The sequence below is a fragment of the Mauremys reevesii genome, linkage group 4 (assembly GCF_016161935.1).
Source record: "Mauremys reevesii isolate NIE-2019 linkage group 4, ASM1616193v1, whole genome shotgun sequence".
Taxonomy (NCBI): domain Eukaryota; kingdom Metazoa; phylum Chordata; order Testudines; family Geoemydidae; genus Mauremys; species Mauremys reevesii.
In genome coordinates, this window is record NC_052626.1 from 18,155,155 (window position 1) to 18,169,614 (window position 14,460).

General features: G+C 43.0%; 1 protein-coding gene across 5 annotated transcripts in view; it reads left to right on the forward strand.

Annotated features, from left to right (window-relative positions):
• Positions 1 to 14,460, forward strand: part of AKT1 (AKT serine/threonine kinase 1) — a 106,216-nt gene that overhangs the window by 74,794 nt on the left and 16,962 nt on the right. For all 5 annotated transcript variants that reach the window (XM_039538266.1, XM_039538267.1, XM_039538265.1 and 2 more), the window contains one exon: positions 5,069 to 5,283. In XM_039538266.1, the coding sequence (XP_039394200.1) occupies positions 5,069 to 5,283 (215 nt within the window). The remainder of the gene's footprint in view (positions 1 to 5,068; positions 5,284 to 14,460) is intronic.

Genomic DNA, 14,460 nt, shown 5'->3' on the forward strand with positions numbered 1-14,460 from the left:
TTTCATGTCACCAGACATCCATCACACAGGCGGTTCCTCCAGTTTGATTTGGGACAAGATCACTATCAGTACAAGGTACTGCTCTTTGGCCTCTCCACGGCCCCCCGAGTTTTTTCCAAAGTTCTAGCAGTGACAGTGGCCCATCTATGCAAGCAAGGGGTCATGATATACCCATATTTAGACGACTGTCTACTCAAAGCCCCCACTTGGGAAGAAGCCATACAAAAGACAATGTCACTCTTTTCAAAACTCGGTCTTCAAATAAACATTCAAAAGTCAACAGTGACACCAGTACAAGAACTATAATTCATTGGGGTTCATTAGAACTTGTTAGCGGTGAAAGCTTCCCTACTGCCACACAGATTTGTCACTATAGTGTATCTGATCAACGCTACAGTGAACAGTCCAAACCTCTTCCAGGACTTGCCTCCAACTACTAGGCCACCAGACCTCTGTTTGAACCCTAGGCTGCATGTTCACTATTACACCTTTCAATGAAAGTAGCCTTCCTTGTCACCATCACATCCACAAGACGCGAAGGAGAATTTTCAAGAACAAGGTCACTCTAAGATGGCATCCTAAATTTCTACCTAATGTACCCTCTGCGTTCCACCTCAACTAACCTATCAATCTTCCTGCATTCTTCCCTAAGCTTCATAAGAACAGGCAAGAAGCGGCACTTCATTCTCTAGATGTCAGAAGGGCACTAGCCTTTTATCTCAAAAGGACTAAACCATTCAGGTAGGCACCAAAACTGTTTCTCTCGACTACACAGAGATCTAAAGGAGAAGCTATATCTAAGGAGAGACTCTCCAAATGGATTTCAGAGTGAATTCATCTCTGCTACAGCCAAGATGAACTGCAACCCCCACTGGGGGTTAGAACGCATTCTACCAGGTCGCTTTCCATGTTGGTAGCCTTCCTTAATGCTGTGCCTATTACAGACATATGTAAAGCAGCCACTTGGTCCTCAGCCCACACATTCAGCACTACACAATCGAGCAAGATTTGACGTCTGACACTTTATTAGGACTCACGGTCCTAACATCGGTCACAGATCCAACTCTGAAGCTCCTCCCTTCCACTGAGGGGCACCACTCTACAGTCACCTGAAGTGGAGCACCCATAAGGACAGCACTCGAAGAAGAAGCGAGGGTTGCTCACCTCGTGCAGTAACTGAGGTTCTTCGAGATGTATGTCTCTGTGGGTGCTCCACTACCCACCTTCCTCCCCTCTACTTTGGAGTTTTTGCAAGGTCCTCTGCAGTTGAGAAGGAACTGAGGTGGGGGTTGGCCACCTAGTGCTAGTTAACTGCCACTACAGGTGTGAGACGGGGAGAGCCCATGCGCAGCCCAACTGGGTACTGCTGTCAAAGCTCTCTGACTAGAGGCATGGGGCGCCCAGTCACCTGAAGTGGAGCACCCACAGGGACACACATCTTGAAGAACCTCAGCTACTGCACAAGGTGAGTGACCCTCTCTTTTGCTCTAAATGCTTTATTCCTTCTGCAAAATAAACCATCCTTTAGGAAAGCTGTTTTGTCACTGTGTAACTCTGGTCAGAGACTCCCAAAGGGAAGAACTGCAGGTTGTCAGAGCTCACTCAGACTTGCTGAGTATGCATGATTGATACACAGGGTTGATGGTCTAAGGCCCAGTCTAATTAGAGGTAGAATAGCGGAATTTGGGCCTGGGATTGGTAAAAGCACAAGGTCTGACACCTGAGGGGGTACTCTCAGAGAGACTAGGTAGGGGACAGAGGTGCAGCTAGCCTGTACCATTATATATTCCCCAAAGTGAATAGTGTACCATCCTTTTCTGGAAGGAACAATACAGACAGATAATCTGTGTTCAAAAGTTTACATTTCTTTGTACTAAAGAAATTTTGTAGAACATAAATTAGCAGAAATGTTTACATGACTTTCCTCTTTAAAACTTTTTAAACATTTCCCCTGAACTGTTTGCAGTCTAGACAGTGGAGCACTGTGCTAGTGCACAACAGCATGAAAATGAAACCATGGCTCCATTTCACTCTTTGTCCAAGTTGGGTGAAATGCACAAAGTAAACAGTCTTTCAGTTATAGCTGCTTAAGGCACAAGTACAGAAATTGATTATGTGGAAAAGTTACCTTTGGGAAACATTACTTTTGTTTTTGTTTTGTTCCACTGATGGCTCTTGTCCTTTCTGGAGGCTTCTGTTTATACTCTCCTCCTACACAGCAGTGGCAGGGAAGGCAGCTGTGTTCATTTTTTCCAGCTCTTTGTACAGGCATCCAGCTGCTTCATTGAAATGAAGAACCTGGACACCTGTCAAAGTAGCTTGAAGCAAGGAGATGGAGCTAGCCTCATGATGCCTGCCAGCTCTCATGGACAACCAGAAGCTCCTTGTGAATCATCAGTGGTCCATAGTTTGAGAAGCACTGACACAAAGAGTTATCAGTAAACAGCTAAAGCAGTTTGTTGTTTACAAATATGGCTTTAAATCTGCCATTGTCTCTTTTAAAAGCAATGTTAAACTTTAGCCTCTGATTATAACTGCGGATTTTGTGGGCCAGTGAAAGACTGGCCAAATCTCATTGGAGATTATTTAACTTTTGAATTTTTTCCTGATGCGGAATGTGTGAGAAGCAGCCATGGAATGTCTCTATATGGATTACCCCTCAATCATTTTACCTCTAATATTTTCTTTTAATATTTATAATGATCTGGCTTAACCATAACACAGAAGGACAAATCCTCTTGACTAACCTAGCTCACTCCCTTTATTGCAAATCCCAGCCATGGGTAGGAGTGTTAAATTCTGAAGGCTTTTGTCATCTGGCTGATAGCATGCAGAAAATCTGGAAATTGTGCGTGAATGAGTATTCTGTATGTTTAAGGTCATGTATCCTTAAAAGTAGGGGTCTCTTCTTCTCCTCTCTATTTGTAACTTGAATCCAGCATAAAAGTGTGTTTATACAGTTGTTGGATAGTTGTTTTTAGGTTCGTATTGGAATCTTGTGCATGGATGGCAGTGACTGAACTGCATCAGCTTTGATGTGTCAGATATATTGATGACTATCCTGTTTACAGCTGTTGTGTCTTCTCTTGTAAATTCCATCACACAGCTGCCAAGAACTGTTATGAACTGATCATCTGCTTAATTTAAGTTAAATGACCTTGTTACCTATTGCTTCCCATTTACCATGCACATTGCAATAAATCTTGGGGATATAAATACCTTTCATGCTACTTGTATATTATTTTTTCTCTTCTCAGTTGTGAACATATTTAAAGTAAGACTAAATTGTTGTCCTGTTTTGTATAAACATTAATATAAGCACTGCGGTGTTTGTGAGAAGTATTTTTTACTTTTAAAAATGAGGATTGGTTCTAGTTCTGTGCTGTATGGAGGTAAGAAATTCAGGGTTCTAGTTAGTAATCTGAATTATAACTAGTGTTCTTTTAGTATCTTGGCCAAATTATCATTGCTGCATTTTAGAAGGCCTAATTTTGTAGGACTTGATTTAAAAAAAATATTATTCCTATTGTGTATATAGCAGCAATGTGTCTACTTTATTTTAAGTAACCTAAGTGGTTTAGAATTAACAAGAAGTGCTTAGTGAAAGGGTGTGGCTCAGAAATATGGCTAACTGCATTATCACACAATATCTCCTGTGAAGTTAGAGCCTGTGATTTCTCATAAAGGATGAGGCTGGCTCCTGGAATCCTGGCAGACAAGCAGCTGTGTTGGTCTTATACATATATGGGGCAGCTGTAGAACCAGCTGTCGTTTGGTGTGAATCATACAGCAAGAGATGCTGTAAATAGACCTGTGTGGGGTAATCTAATACCTGACAGCCTTTGGGTTTTTACTGCAGGACTTTTTTCTGGTTCAGATAATTTTTAAGGCAGAGTACTAAATAATTAGTGAATATATATAGAGAGAGAAAACAATTTTTTACAAAGAAAATTGATTTTTCTTGATTTTTCTATTTATCCACAGGATCTTATTAATTAATTCATAAAGCACCAGATCCTGCTCCCATGGAAGTTAGTCAGTTGGCTCTTTGGTCCTGATTCCCAATGAAGACTTTTATTTCTGAGCATAAATGGTTCTGAAGTGCAGTTCTGTAAACTGGGTAGGCACTGACACTGCATGGCACTAAAGAATGAACAAACAGTGCTTTTACCTCGTACCAGTGATAAGCAGTAAAGTGCAGAACTGTAAGGAGAGTAAAGCTATCAAATATCATGTAACCCAACCCAAACCTGGGGATACAATTAGGTAAAAGAAAATTGTAATAGTAGATTTTCTCCACTGTGAGAGAGAAACAATTTTTTTTTTCCTGAACATCTGTGTGTGTATAGTAAGGAGACTGCAAATTGAAAAGATTTAGGGCCAGATTTTCAAAAGCACATGGCTCCTATTTAGGGCAACATAAAGGCCAGAAGTGCAAAAGAGAACTGAGCTATTTTGAATCTTTGGCCCTTATAGTTTAATTCAGATCAGCAATTCTTCTAAATCTTGCAAGCAGTCTTTCATGGGTCGCAGCATAGCTTTTCTGGTGAGAATAAAGAAAATGCACAAGTTGACGTGGAGAGGGAACAGATATGATTGTAGCTTTGGAGCAACAGGTTAATCAGTCCTCTCCTGCCCCCCAAATGGCATCCTGTTTTTTAAAATGGGGCCCCATTTGGAATGGTTTCTAATGAATAAGTTAGGATTTAACAGCTGGCTTTGTAATCTGAGAACAGACTTGAGTTCTCAGCCTCTAGGCATTAGAAGGTTATGCATATCATGGAAGTAATGTGTGTGTGTGTGTGTCGGGGGGGGGGGGGTGCCATCTCTCGCTAGCCTTCTTTCCTTCTTGCTTGCCTAGAGCGTTCCTTGTTGATAAATCATTGGTGTGCATTAGTGTCAGTTGTCTGCAACAGGATCTGCTCTCTCGTCTGCAGCACGTATGCTGTGCCTGCAGAGTTGTGAAATGCATGAAAATGAATATAATAGTATAAGTCCTGTCACTTGAATTCCCTGCGTGTTCACAGCATAGGAATACGAACTAAAGCTGTTCTCTACGTTTCTGCAGGTGCTGGAAGATAATGACTATGGTCGTGCAGTGGACTGGTGGGGCTTAGGAGTCGTAATGTATGAAATGATGTGTGGCCGGCTCCCTTTCTACAATCAGGACCATGAGAAGCTCTTTGAACTTATCCTCATGGAGGAGATTAGGTTTCCACGCACTTTGTCACCTGAAGCAAAATCTCTTCTGTCAGGTTTGCTGAAGAAGGATCCTAAGCAAAGGTGAGACCGTTTTTTAAAAATCAAACATTTTAATTTCTTTGGTCTTCTGATGATAGCTGTGGCTGCATTTCTTCTTTGGGTCCACCACATCAGAACAAACACAGGGGCACAATCAGCTGAGGTACCAAACAAAAAAGAACACATATGACTGTCCAGTTGATTTCAGAAAATGAGTTTCTCTCCAGTGTTGCGGTTGGAAAGACCCACACAATCAGAGCAAGTTGTGCATTCAACCACACTTTGTATATGGTCATTTTCACTAAGGGCTAGTCTACACTGGCAATGTTAAAGCGCTGTCGTGGCAGAGCACTGGGGGAGAGCTCTCCCAGCGCTCTAAAAATCCCACCTCCACGAGGGGCAAAGCTATCAGCACTGATGCACTTGTCTACACTGGTGCTTTGAAGCGCTGAAATTTGCTGCACTCAGTGGGGAGTTTTTTCACACCCCCGAGGGGAGAAAGTTGCAGTGCTGTAAAGAGCCAGTGTAGACAAGCCCTAAGTAAACACACGAAAAGGGAAAAGGTGTTTTCCCCTCTAATTTCTTTCAGTGTTTGAGATAAGTGTGATTTTTTTTTCTCAATGACTGTGTCCCTTTAAACATTGCAGATTTATCAGGAACTAATAGTAGTTGAAAGATAACAAACTGGTTTCTTCTTTATTGTTTTAAATGTTGATACAGACTGGGTACTCCAAATGGCAACAGGAAGCAAATGCAGTAATAGAGAGTATTTGCAGTAATTGCAAAATACCCTGACTGCCATTATATTGTACAGAAGGCTATAACCCAAACAAACCACATAACCCATTCTAGATCACAGCAAACATGACTTTTGCATGCTCTACAGTGACTGCTTTCACCTCTACAATTTTATTTTCTGTTTTGTAGTTCCATGTTGAATCAGGGGGCTGTTAGCAGCACTGCTCTGCAACTTAATGGGTAGATGGTGTTAGAATATATGGAGATATTGCTATCTCATAGAGCTAGAAGGGACCCTGAAAAATCATTGAGTCCAGCCCCCTGCCTTCACTAGCAGGACCAAGTACTGATTTTGCCCCAGATTCCTAAGTGGCCCCTTCAAGGATTGAACTCACAACCCTGGGTTTAGCAGGCCAATGCTCAAACCACTGAGCTATCGCTCCCCCTGTGCTGTGTAGTTGGCCCTCTTTCTCTGCTCCCTTCTTGTTGGTTTTTTAATGATAACCATAAGTGAAAGACTTCATACGCAACAAACAGTACAATAGTGCAGGATTACAAACCTTCCCACAGTGACCTAGCACTGCTTACAACCAACTGCACCACTGCCAATCACACACGTACAAAAATAACATCTGTCCCCAGAAAACTGAGATTGACCCTGAAATTGAGACTTTTAAAAGAATGTAAGGCGCGGGTTTTTCGGTCTGTCCTTTTATTTTTATTTTTATTTTTTTTAACTTCCCATGCCCAGACTCCTGTGTGCATGTGACATTAGTCTTGCCAAGTCTCACAAATGTATAGCAAGGTGACTGGCCCCCCCGCTGGAGGACCCCACTTAGTTCGGGGCCCCACTGTGGTAGGTACAAACACTTAGTAAGACCCAGGCCCTGCAAGGGATCAATCTGGTTCAAAGCGTAATGGTGATACACCTCTACCCCGATAGAACGCAAGCCGATATAACACAAATTCAGATATAATGCAGTAAAGCAGCAGGGAGCCCCAGGCCCTTTAAAGCGCCACCCGAGCCCCGCTGCTTTACCGTGTTATATCCAAATTTGTGTGGAGCCCCAGGCCCTTTAAATCACCACCCAAGCCCCGCTGCCAGAGCTCCGGCGGTGATTTAAAGGGCCCGGGGCTCCCTGCAGTGGCTGGAGCCCCGGGCCCTTTAAATCACCACTGGGGAAGCTCTTGCCGGTACGCCGTACCAAACCAAACCCGATATAACGCAGTCTCACCTATTAGGCGGTGAGATTTTTTGGCTCTTGAGGACTGCGTTATATCGGGGTAGAGTTGTACTAGGAACTGGAACTGGGACTTGCCATTCTGGTGCAGAGGCTACCAAACATCCATCAGATGGGAACAATTTTTAATCCCTTCTGAGCTGGGTAGGATCCAAACCGCTAACCTACAAATGAGAGATTCTGTAGTTTATTAGCAATACCCTGAGGAATCCAATCGCTATTAAACACTAACATTGGACCTGTGAGAATGAGGCTGCATTCCAGAAAAGTTTGCATCTTAGATCAAGTTCTCCCCTTTCTGTAGCTTATGCAGGCAGCCTCTTCCGATCTCTGGAAATACAGGCAAAATCTCCTTCAAGCTTCTCTCAGTCTGCCACACCCCATTAATGGAGCAACTCCTCTTAACCAAAATACAAACAATAAAATAAATATTAACACAACATTCAATTCACTTCTAGATGCAATGTTTTGCAGTATAAAATAGTTCCAATTATTACTCCAAGGTTCTTATGCTAACTTTACTGTTGTATATGTTTTCACTTCCACATGAATCATCATCATCAGCAGGGTTTGAATATACAACCTTCTGATCCATAGAACAGTGGTTCTCAAACTTTTTTTTCCGCAGACCACTTGAAAATTGCTGAGACTCTCGGCGGACCACTTAATGATCTTTCCAACTATTGTAAAGCGCTTTGGATAAAAGCACTATATAAAAAACCGTTAATAATAATTAACCTTTTTTTTTTGTGTTCTACAAATAAAAGCACACAACTCTTTTTTTAATATCAGCAGTCTTACCTTTCTAAAGCGATGGCTGTGCCCTCTCCCCCCAGCCACGGCAGCCCCCGAGCTGGGGCTGGGAAGGAGGGAGGTCTCTCCCCAGCAGTTCCAACCCTGGAGCTGGGGAAAGTCGCCTCTTTCTCTGGCCGCCGCAGCCCCGCACATCCCAAATTCTCCCCACCCCTTCTTTTAGTCCCACTTCCCCCTCCCACCTACCCCTTATTCCCCCCAAGGCCACCACTCATCTTACATGTGCATCTTCTCCAGGGTCCAGGCACCTAATAAGTGGAGCCACGCCTTTATTGAGGTGGGTGGCCCTTCATTTTCTTGTGTGCGGCCGCCCAGGTGTGCACCCTAGAAGGGACTATCTGCGGACCACAGTTTGAGAACCTCTGCCATAGAACATAGATATCTTCAGTGTCAGCTATAGGAATCAGCAGGGAGGCAGAAAGGATGCTGTTATTCTCTGTGGACTAGCCTATACCAGGAGGCATGACGTGCACACTGCTAGTTACTTTACACAAGTATACATGACATAAATATTTGAGAGACAGCTGTGGAACAATGGCGGTCAGAATTCTTGGTTTCTCTGCCCTGCTGTGGGGTCAGACTGTGGCGTAGTGGTTACAGACAGAATAGGCAGATGTAACAATGACTCTGTTTGGGTCATCTGCAGGGAACTGAACCTGGGACCTGTGGATGAAGTATGGCCCTATATTAGTTGAGCAAAGGAGCCATGTCTCTTAGTATCAAAGCAGTATCACGTCGTACGTTCCTAGATGTGGTCCAGCTCTTAGAGAGTGACACAGGAAAAGTGGCTGAGATTTGGATCTCTGAGACCTGGTGTCACAGCCCTGGTCGAGCAACCCTTTGCTGAACACTCCCCAGGCTGATGTGTTTGGACCCACACATTGGGCCTGTGTACTTTCAAGCTTCCTTGAGCCACAGTAGGCTTCCACCATTATGTCTGGCTCTTGCCTCTGGAATGCTTCCTGGTCCCAGACTCTGTCAGGTATCCTTTTTTAGAAGTGGGACCCCACAGCCCCGCTGCCCTAGGCAAGGCCCCAAGACCTGTGCTGAATCCTCCAGGTCTCCCAGTGGCTTAAGCAAAGCCTTATTCCTCTTACGCGCATGCTGGTTTATAGTTTATCCCTTCAGGGACATGTGACAGTGAAGCCAATAGACACAGACTTTGCAGAAGGATATCTCAAACAATTTTCTTTAGACTGCACAAGAGATATGCAGATCCCTGAAAAATAATAAACACCAGTATGCCATTTCCTGCTTCACTTTCCTCACCGCTCTTGAGCATTCTTTGGGATGTGGTCAGAGTCTTCGAAGGAGTCCAGGATCCTTTCTCCTCCAGAACATAGTCTTCTTTCAGACCCCTGAAGCCAACATCCTTCAGCTCAGCCATTCCGGCAGTGAAAAAGGTTCCATGTCTCTCAAAAAAAAGTCTTTGTTCCTCTCTCTCAAATTTCTCAGCCTCTGGGGTTTTAAATGTTAGCAGTAACACCTTGGCTCCTTCGTTCCCCTTTTGGGGATTTTCTACTCCTCCTCCTCTAGAGATCTGAAGAGAACTGGCTTCATCTAGGTTGCAGCTACCCCTATGTTCTGCTGACTTGTTAGTCTTTAACGACTGTCTCATTCCAAGCCAGACATTCAGGTGCCCGCTTTGTTTCCTTAACAGAAGGAGGGTTCATCGAGAAGATGCAGAGGTGTATTCCATGTGTGTGCGCGTGCTCTCTGAAGCCAGAGAACTTTGCCTAGCCGTACCTGTGATCCTAGCTCCTCTCCTGGCAGTATAAGGGCGCCACCACCCCAACCTTCTTAGCTCCTTCTCACCACCTGCAGCTAGCATTGGAGCTCAGTGGGGTGTTTTCACCTCTCAGAAAACAGACTGAAAGATGAGTTTTTTGTTTTCCTCTAGATAATAGTTAGTAGTATCTTAGGTTTAGTTTAGAGTTACAGTAGTTAGCTGCCCTGTGTGATGCAACAACCCGACGGCCCTGTGGGCCATCCCTAATAGTGATCCCTACCCAACGTGCTTGTCCTCCGTACCTTAAGGAACAGTGCACCATCTGTAAAGTCATCCAGGAGTACTGCTTGTGAGCTGCCTACATGGAATATAGCTGCATCTAGTCAAAGAATTAAAACGGTTACTTGCCTATATTGTTACTGTTCTTTGAGATGTGATGAAGGTGTGTATTCCACAACCCACTCTCTGTCGCCTCTACACTGGCCTTTATACTCTTGACATTTGCAGGAACTGAGGGGGTCTGTCCGGCGCTACCCTTATATAACCAGTGGAGAGTGGTTGTACATCTATGTGGAATGCATGTCTGCATCTCATCTCTAAGAACAACAGTAACAATACAGGTCAATAAGTGTTTTTTTTAATAAATTCAAAGACCAGAAGGGACTATCATCTAGTCTGATCTCCTGCATAACTCAGGCTGTAGAACTTCCCCAAAATAATTCCCCAAGCAGATCTTTTAGAAAAAATCCAATCTTGAAAAAATTTCCAGTGATGGAGAATCCACCGTGACCCTTGTTCCAGTGGTTAATTATTCTGAGCGTTAAAAAAAAAAAATTATGCCATATTTCCAGTCTGAATTTGTCTAGCTTCAATTTTGAGCCATTGGATCATGTTTATTTTTCTCTCCTAGACTGACTAGCTCATTAGTAAATATTTGTTCCCCTTGTGGGTACTTATTGGCAGCACTAGCCCATTGGGGGCCCTAAGCAGGAATATTTTTGTCTTCCCCATTCTAAAATGAGCGCATTCTTATAATAAAAACTGAATAGGGGACCCCCTTGAGCTGCCGAGGGCCCTAAGCAATTACTTAGTCTGCTTATGAGGCTCTGACCTAGACTGTAATCAAGTCACCCATTAACCTTCTCTTTGTTAAGCTAAATAGACTGAGCACCTTGAGTCTTTCACCATAAGGCAGGTTTTCTAGCCCATTAATCAGTCTTGTGGCTCTTCTCCAAACCCTCTCCAATTTATCGACATCCTTCTCGAATTGTGGACACCAGAATTGGACACAGCATTCCAGCAGCAGTCACACCAGTTCCGAACAGAGGTCAAATAACCTCTTTACTCCCACTCTGGATTCTTTTTGTATGTATCTGTAACAAAGTGGCTTGCCCCTTAATGCCTGGAGGGCCTGGGGCTAGCCAGCCCTGATTACTAAAGGGGGTACACCTGTGTGAGAGCAGCAGCTGGCTGCAGTAAGCTGGGAGATGCTCAGGAAACAGAAGCCTGAGAAGCTGTAGCTGGCTTGAGGAAACAGCAGCTGCCGGGAACAACACTGGCTCTTGCAGAGACTGAACTATGCCCAGTTCTGGGTAAGAGGGCTGGGAAACCCCCCGGCTAGGGAGACAGACACTGAACCGGTGCTGGGGCCTGGAGGACCAGTGCATACCTGAGAACTGAATAAAGTGGACCTCAGATGGAAATGTTTTAATTTCCTTTGGACTATCTTGAGTTTGGTTAAGGAGCCCTAAAGAGGGGGAAACAGAGGCAGGGAGCTGGAGGGCAACCTCGGGCGATGAGGAGGAGATCAGGTGGTGGCCAGCCCCTTTACAGCATTCAAGGGTTGCATTAGCTTTTGTTGGCCACAGAATTGCATTGTGAGCTCACGTTCAGCTGATTATCCATCACGCCCCCCAAATCTTTTTCAGAGTCACTGCTTCCCAGTACAGTATAGAGTCCCCCATCCTATAAGTATGGCCTACACTCTTTGTTCCTAGGTGTATACATTTACATTTAGCCTATTAAAACACACATTGTTTGCTTGTGCCCAGTTTACCAAGTGATCCAAATTGCTCTGTATCAGTGACGTGTCCTCTTCATTTTTTACCACTCTCCCAATTTTTGTGTCATCTACAAACTTTATCAGTGATGATTTTATGTTTATTCCAGGTCACATGAAAATGTTAAATAGCATAGGGCCAAGAAGCAATCCCTAGAAGACCATCTTCTCAATAGCGATTCCTTGTTTACAGTTATATTTTTGGAGACCTATCAGTTAGCAAGCTTTTAATCTATTTAACGTGTGCCATATTAATTTTATACTGTTCTAGTTTTTTAATCAAAATGTCGTGCAGTATCAAGTCAAACACATTATAGAAGTCAGAGTGTATTGCACCAACCCTATTACCTTTATCAATAAAACTTCTAATCTAAAAGTGATATCAAGTTAGTTTGAAAGTATCTATTTTCCATAAACCCATGTTGATTGGTATTACTTATATTACCCTCCTTAAATTCCTTATTAACCGAGTCCCATATCAGCCGCTTCATTATCTTGCCTGGGATCCATGTCAGACTGACAGGCCTATAATCACTTGGGTCATCCCATTTACCCTTTTCAAATACTGGCACAACATTAGTTTTCTTCCAGTTTTCTGACGTTTCCTCAGCGTTCCAAGATTACTGAAAATGAACATTATTGGTCAGCCTCAGCCAGCTCTTTTACAGCTCTTGGATGCGAATTATCCAGATCTGATGATTTTAAAATGTCTAACTTTAGTAGCTGCTGTTTAAGATCCTCCTGAGATGCTAATGGAGTGGAAAGAATATTATTATATGATATAACTATAACATCTGTTTTTTCCCCAAATACGGAACAAGAATATTTATTGAACAGTTCTGCTTTATTATTGATGATTCTATCATTTGCATCTAACAGTGGACCAGTACCATTGTTAGGGTCTCTGGAAAGAACTTAATCCCCTGGAACTAAGTAGGTAGCAGTACAAGTGGGTAAATGAAATCACACACAATTTTCTAAAATAATAGACATTTCCCATGTTTTCCACACATGGGTTCTATTCCCAGCTGTGCCTGAGGTGACCTTCTGCAAGCTCTCAGATATCTTATGGGTGAAAGGGGTGAGTAATAGTCACCTACCCTAAAATAGCAGCATGAATCATGGAAATGGAGGGCTAGAAGGGACCTTGAGAGGTCATCTAGTCCATGGAGTCAGGACCAAGTATACCCTAGATCATCACTGACAGGTGTTTGTCTAATCTTTTCTTAAAACCTCCAGTGACAGGGGTTCAGCCTCCCTTGGTAACATGGTCCAGTACTTAACTACCTTTATAGTTAGAAAGGTTTTCCTAATATCTAACCTAAATCTCCTTTGTTGCAGATTAAGCCAATTACTTCTTGCCTAGTTTCAGTGGACACAAGAACAATTGATCACAGTCCTCTTTATTACAGCCCTTTAACATTTTTGAAGACTATCAGGTTCCTCCCTCAGCCTTCTTTTTTCAAGACGTAACATTCCCAGGTTTTTTACCTTTACTCAGGTCATCTTTTTTAAACCTTTTCTCATTTTTGTTGCTCTCCTCTGGACTGTCTCCAGTTTGTCCATATCTTTTCTAAAGTGTGGTGCCTAGAACTGGACACACTACTCCAGCTGCAGCCTCACCAAGTAGAGCAGAACAATTACCTCCTGTGTCTTAGATATGACACTTCTTCTGTTAATATTCTCCAGAATATTAGCCTTTTTTGCAGCTGCATCACATGGTTGGTTCATACTCAATTTGTGATCCATTATAACCCCTAGATCTTTTTCTGCAGTACTGCCACCTAGCCAGTTATTCCCCATTTTGTATTTGTGCATTTGATTTTTTCCTTCCTAAGTGTAGTAATTTGCACCTGTCTGATTTCACACCAATTCTCCAATTTGTTAAGGTCGTTTTGAATTCTAATCCTGTATTCCAAAGTGCTTGCAACCCCTCCTCGCTCAGTGTCATCTGGAAATTTTATAAGCATACTCTCCATTCTATTATCCAAGTCATTAATGAAAATATTGAGTAGTACCAGACCCAGGACTGACTTCTCAGGGATCTCACTAGATATGCCCTTCTAGTTTGACAGTGAACCTTTGATAACTACTCATTGAGTATGGTGGGGGGGTTTTCCCCCCTCCAAACAGTTGTGCGCCCATCTTATAGTAATTTAATCTGGACCACATTGTGGCTTATTACAACACTCCGTAACCTACTTTCCCTTGAATGGTCCCTTCCCATATATTCTAACTACTTATGCTAAACTATCTGTTTGATCTTGTATTTAGCTGTGATGCTCTCAGTACCTTTCCCAGACCTGAAAAAGATCTCTGTGTAACTCAAAAACTTGTCCCTTTCACCAACAGAAGTTGGTCCAATAAAAGATATGACCTTACCTGCCTTGTCTGTTAAAAGGTGGACAAAAGAGTTCCACAGCACTTCAGTGTGTTTAATGCATTTGTTTAACCAGTATGTGTAGAGTGCTTTTCAGGGTTGGAATGGTAGAATTTGAATTGAAGGAAGCAGATTCTGTAATCTTAGGTATATTGAGGATGTGGTCTTTATCATAAAGTCAGAGGGATCACACTTTAAGACCTAGTAATGAAAAGTGGCTTAAGTTAGTGTTGATTTGGGACTACATAGGAATTGGAGA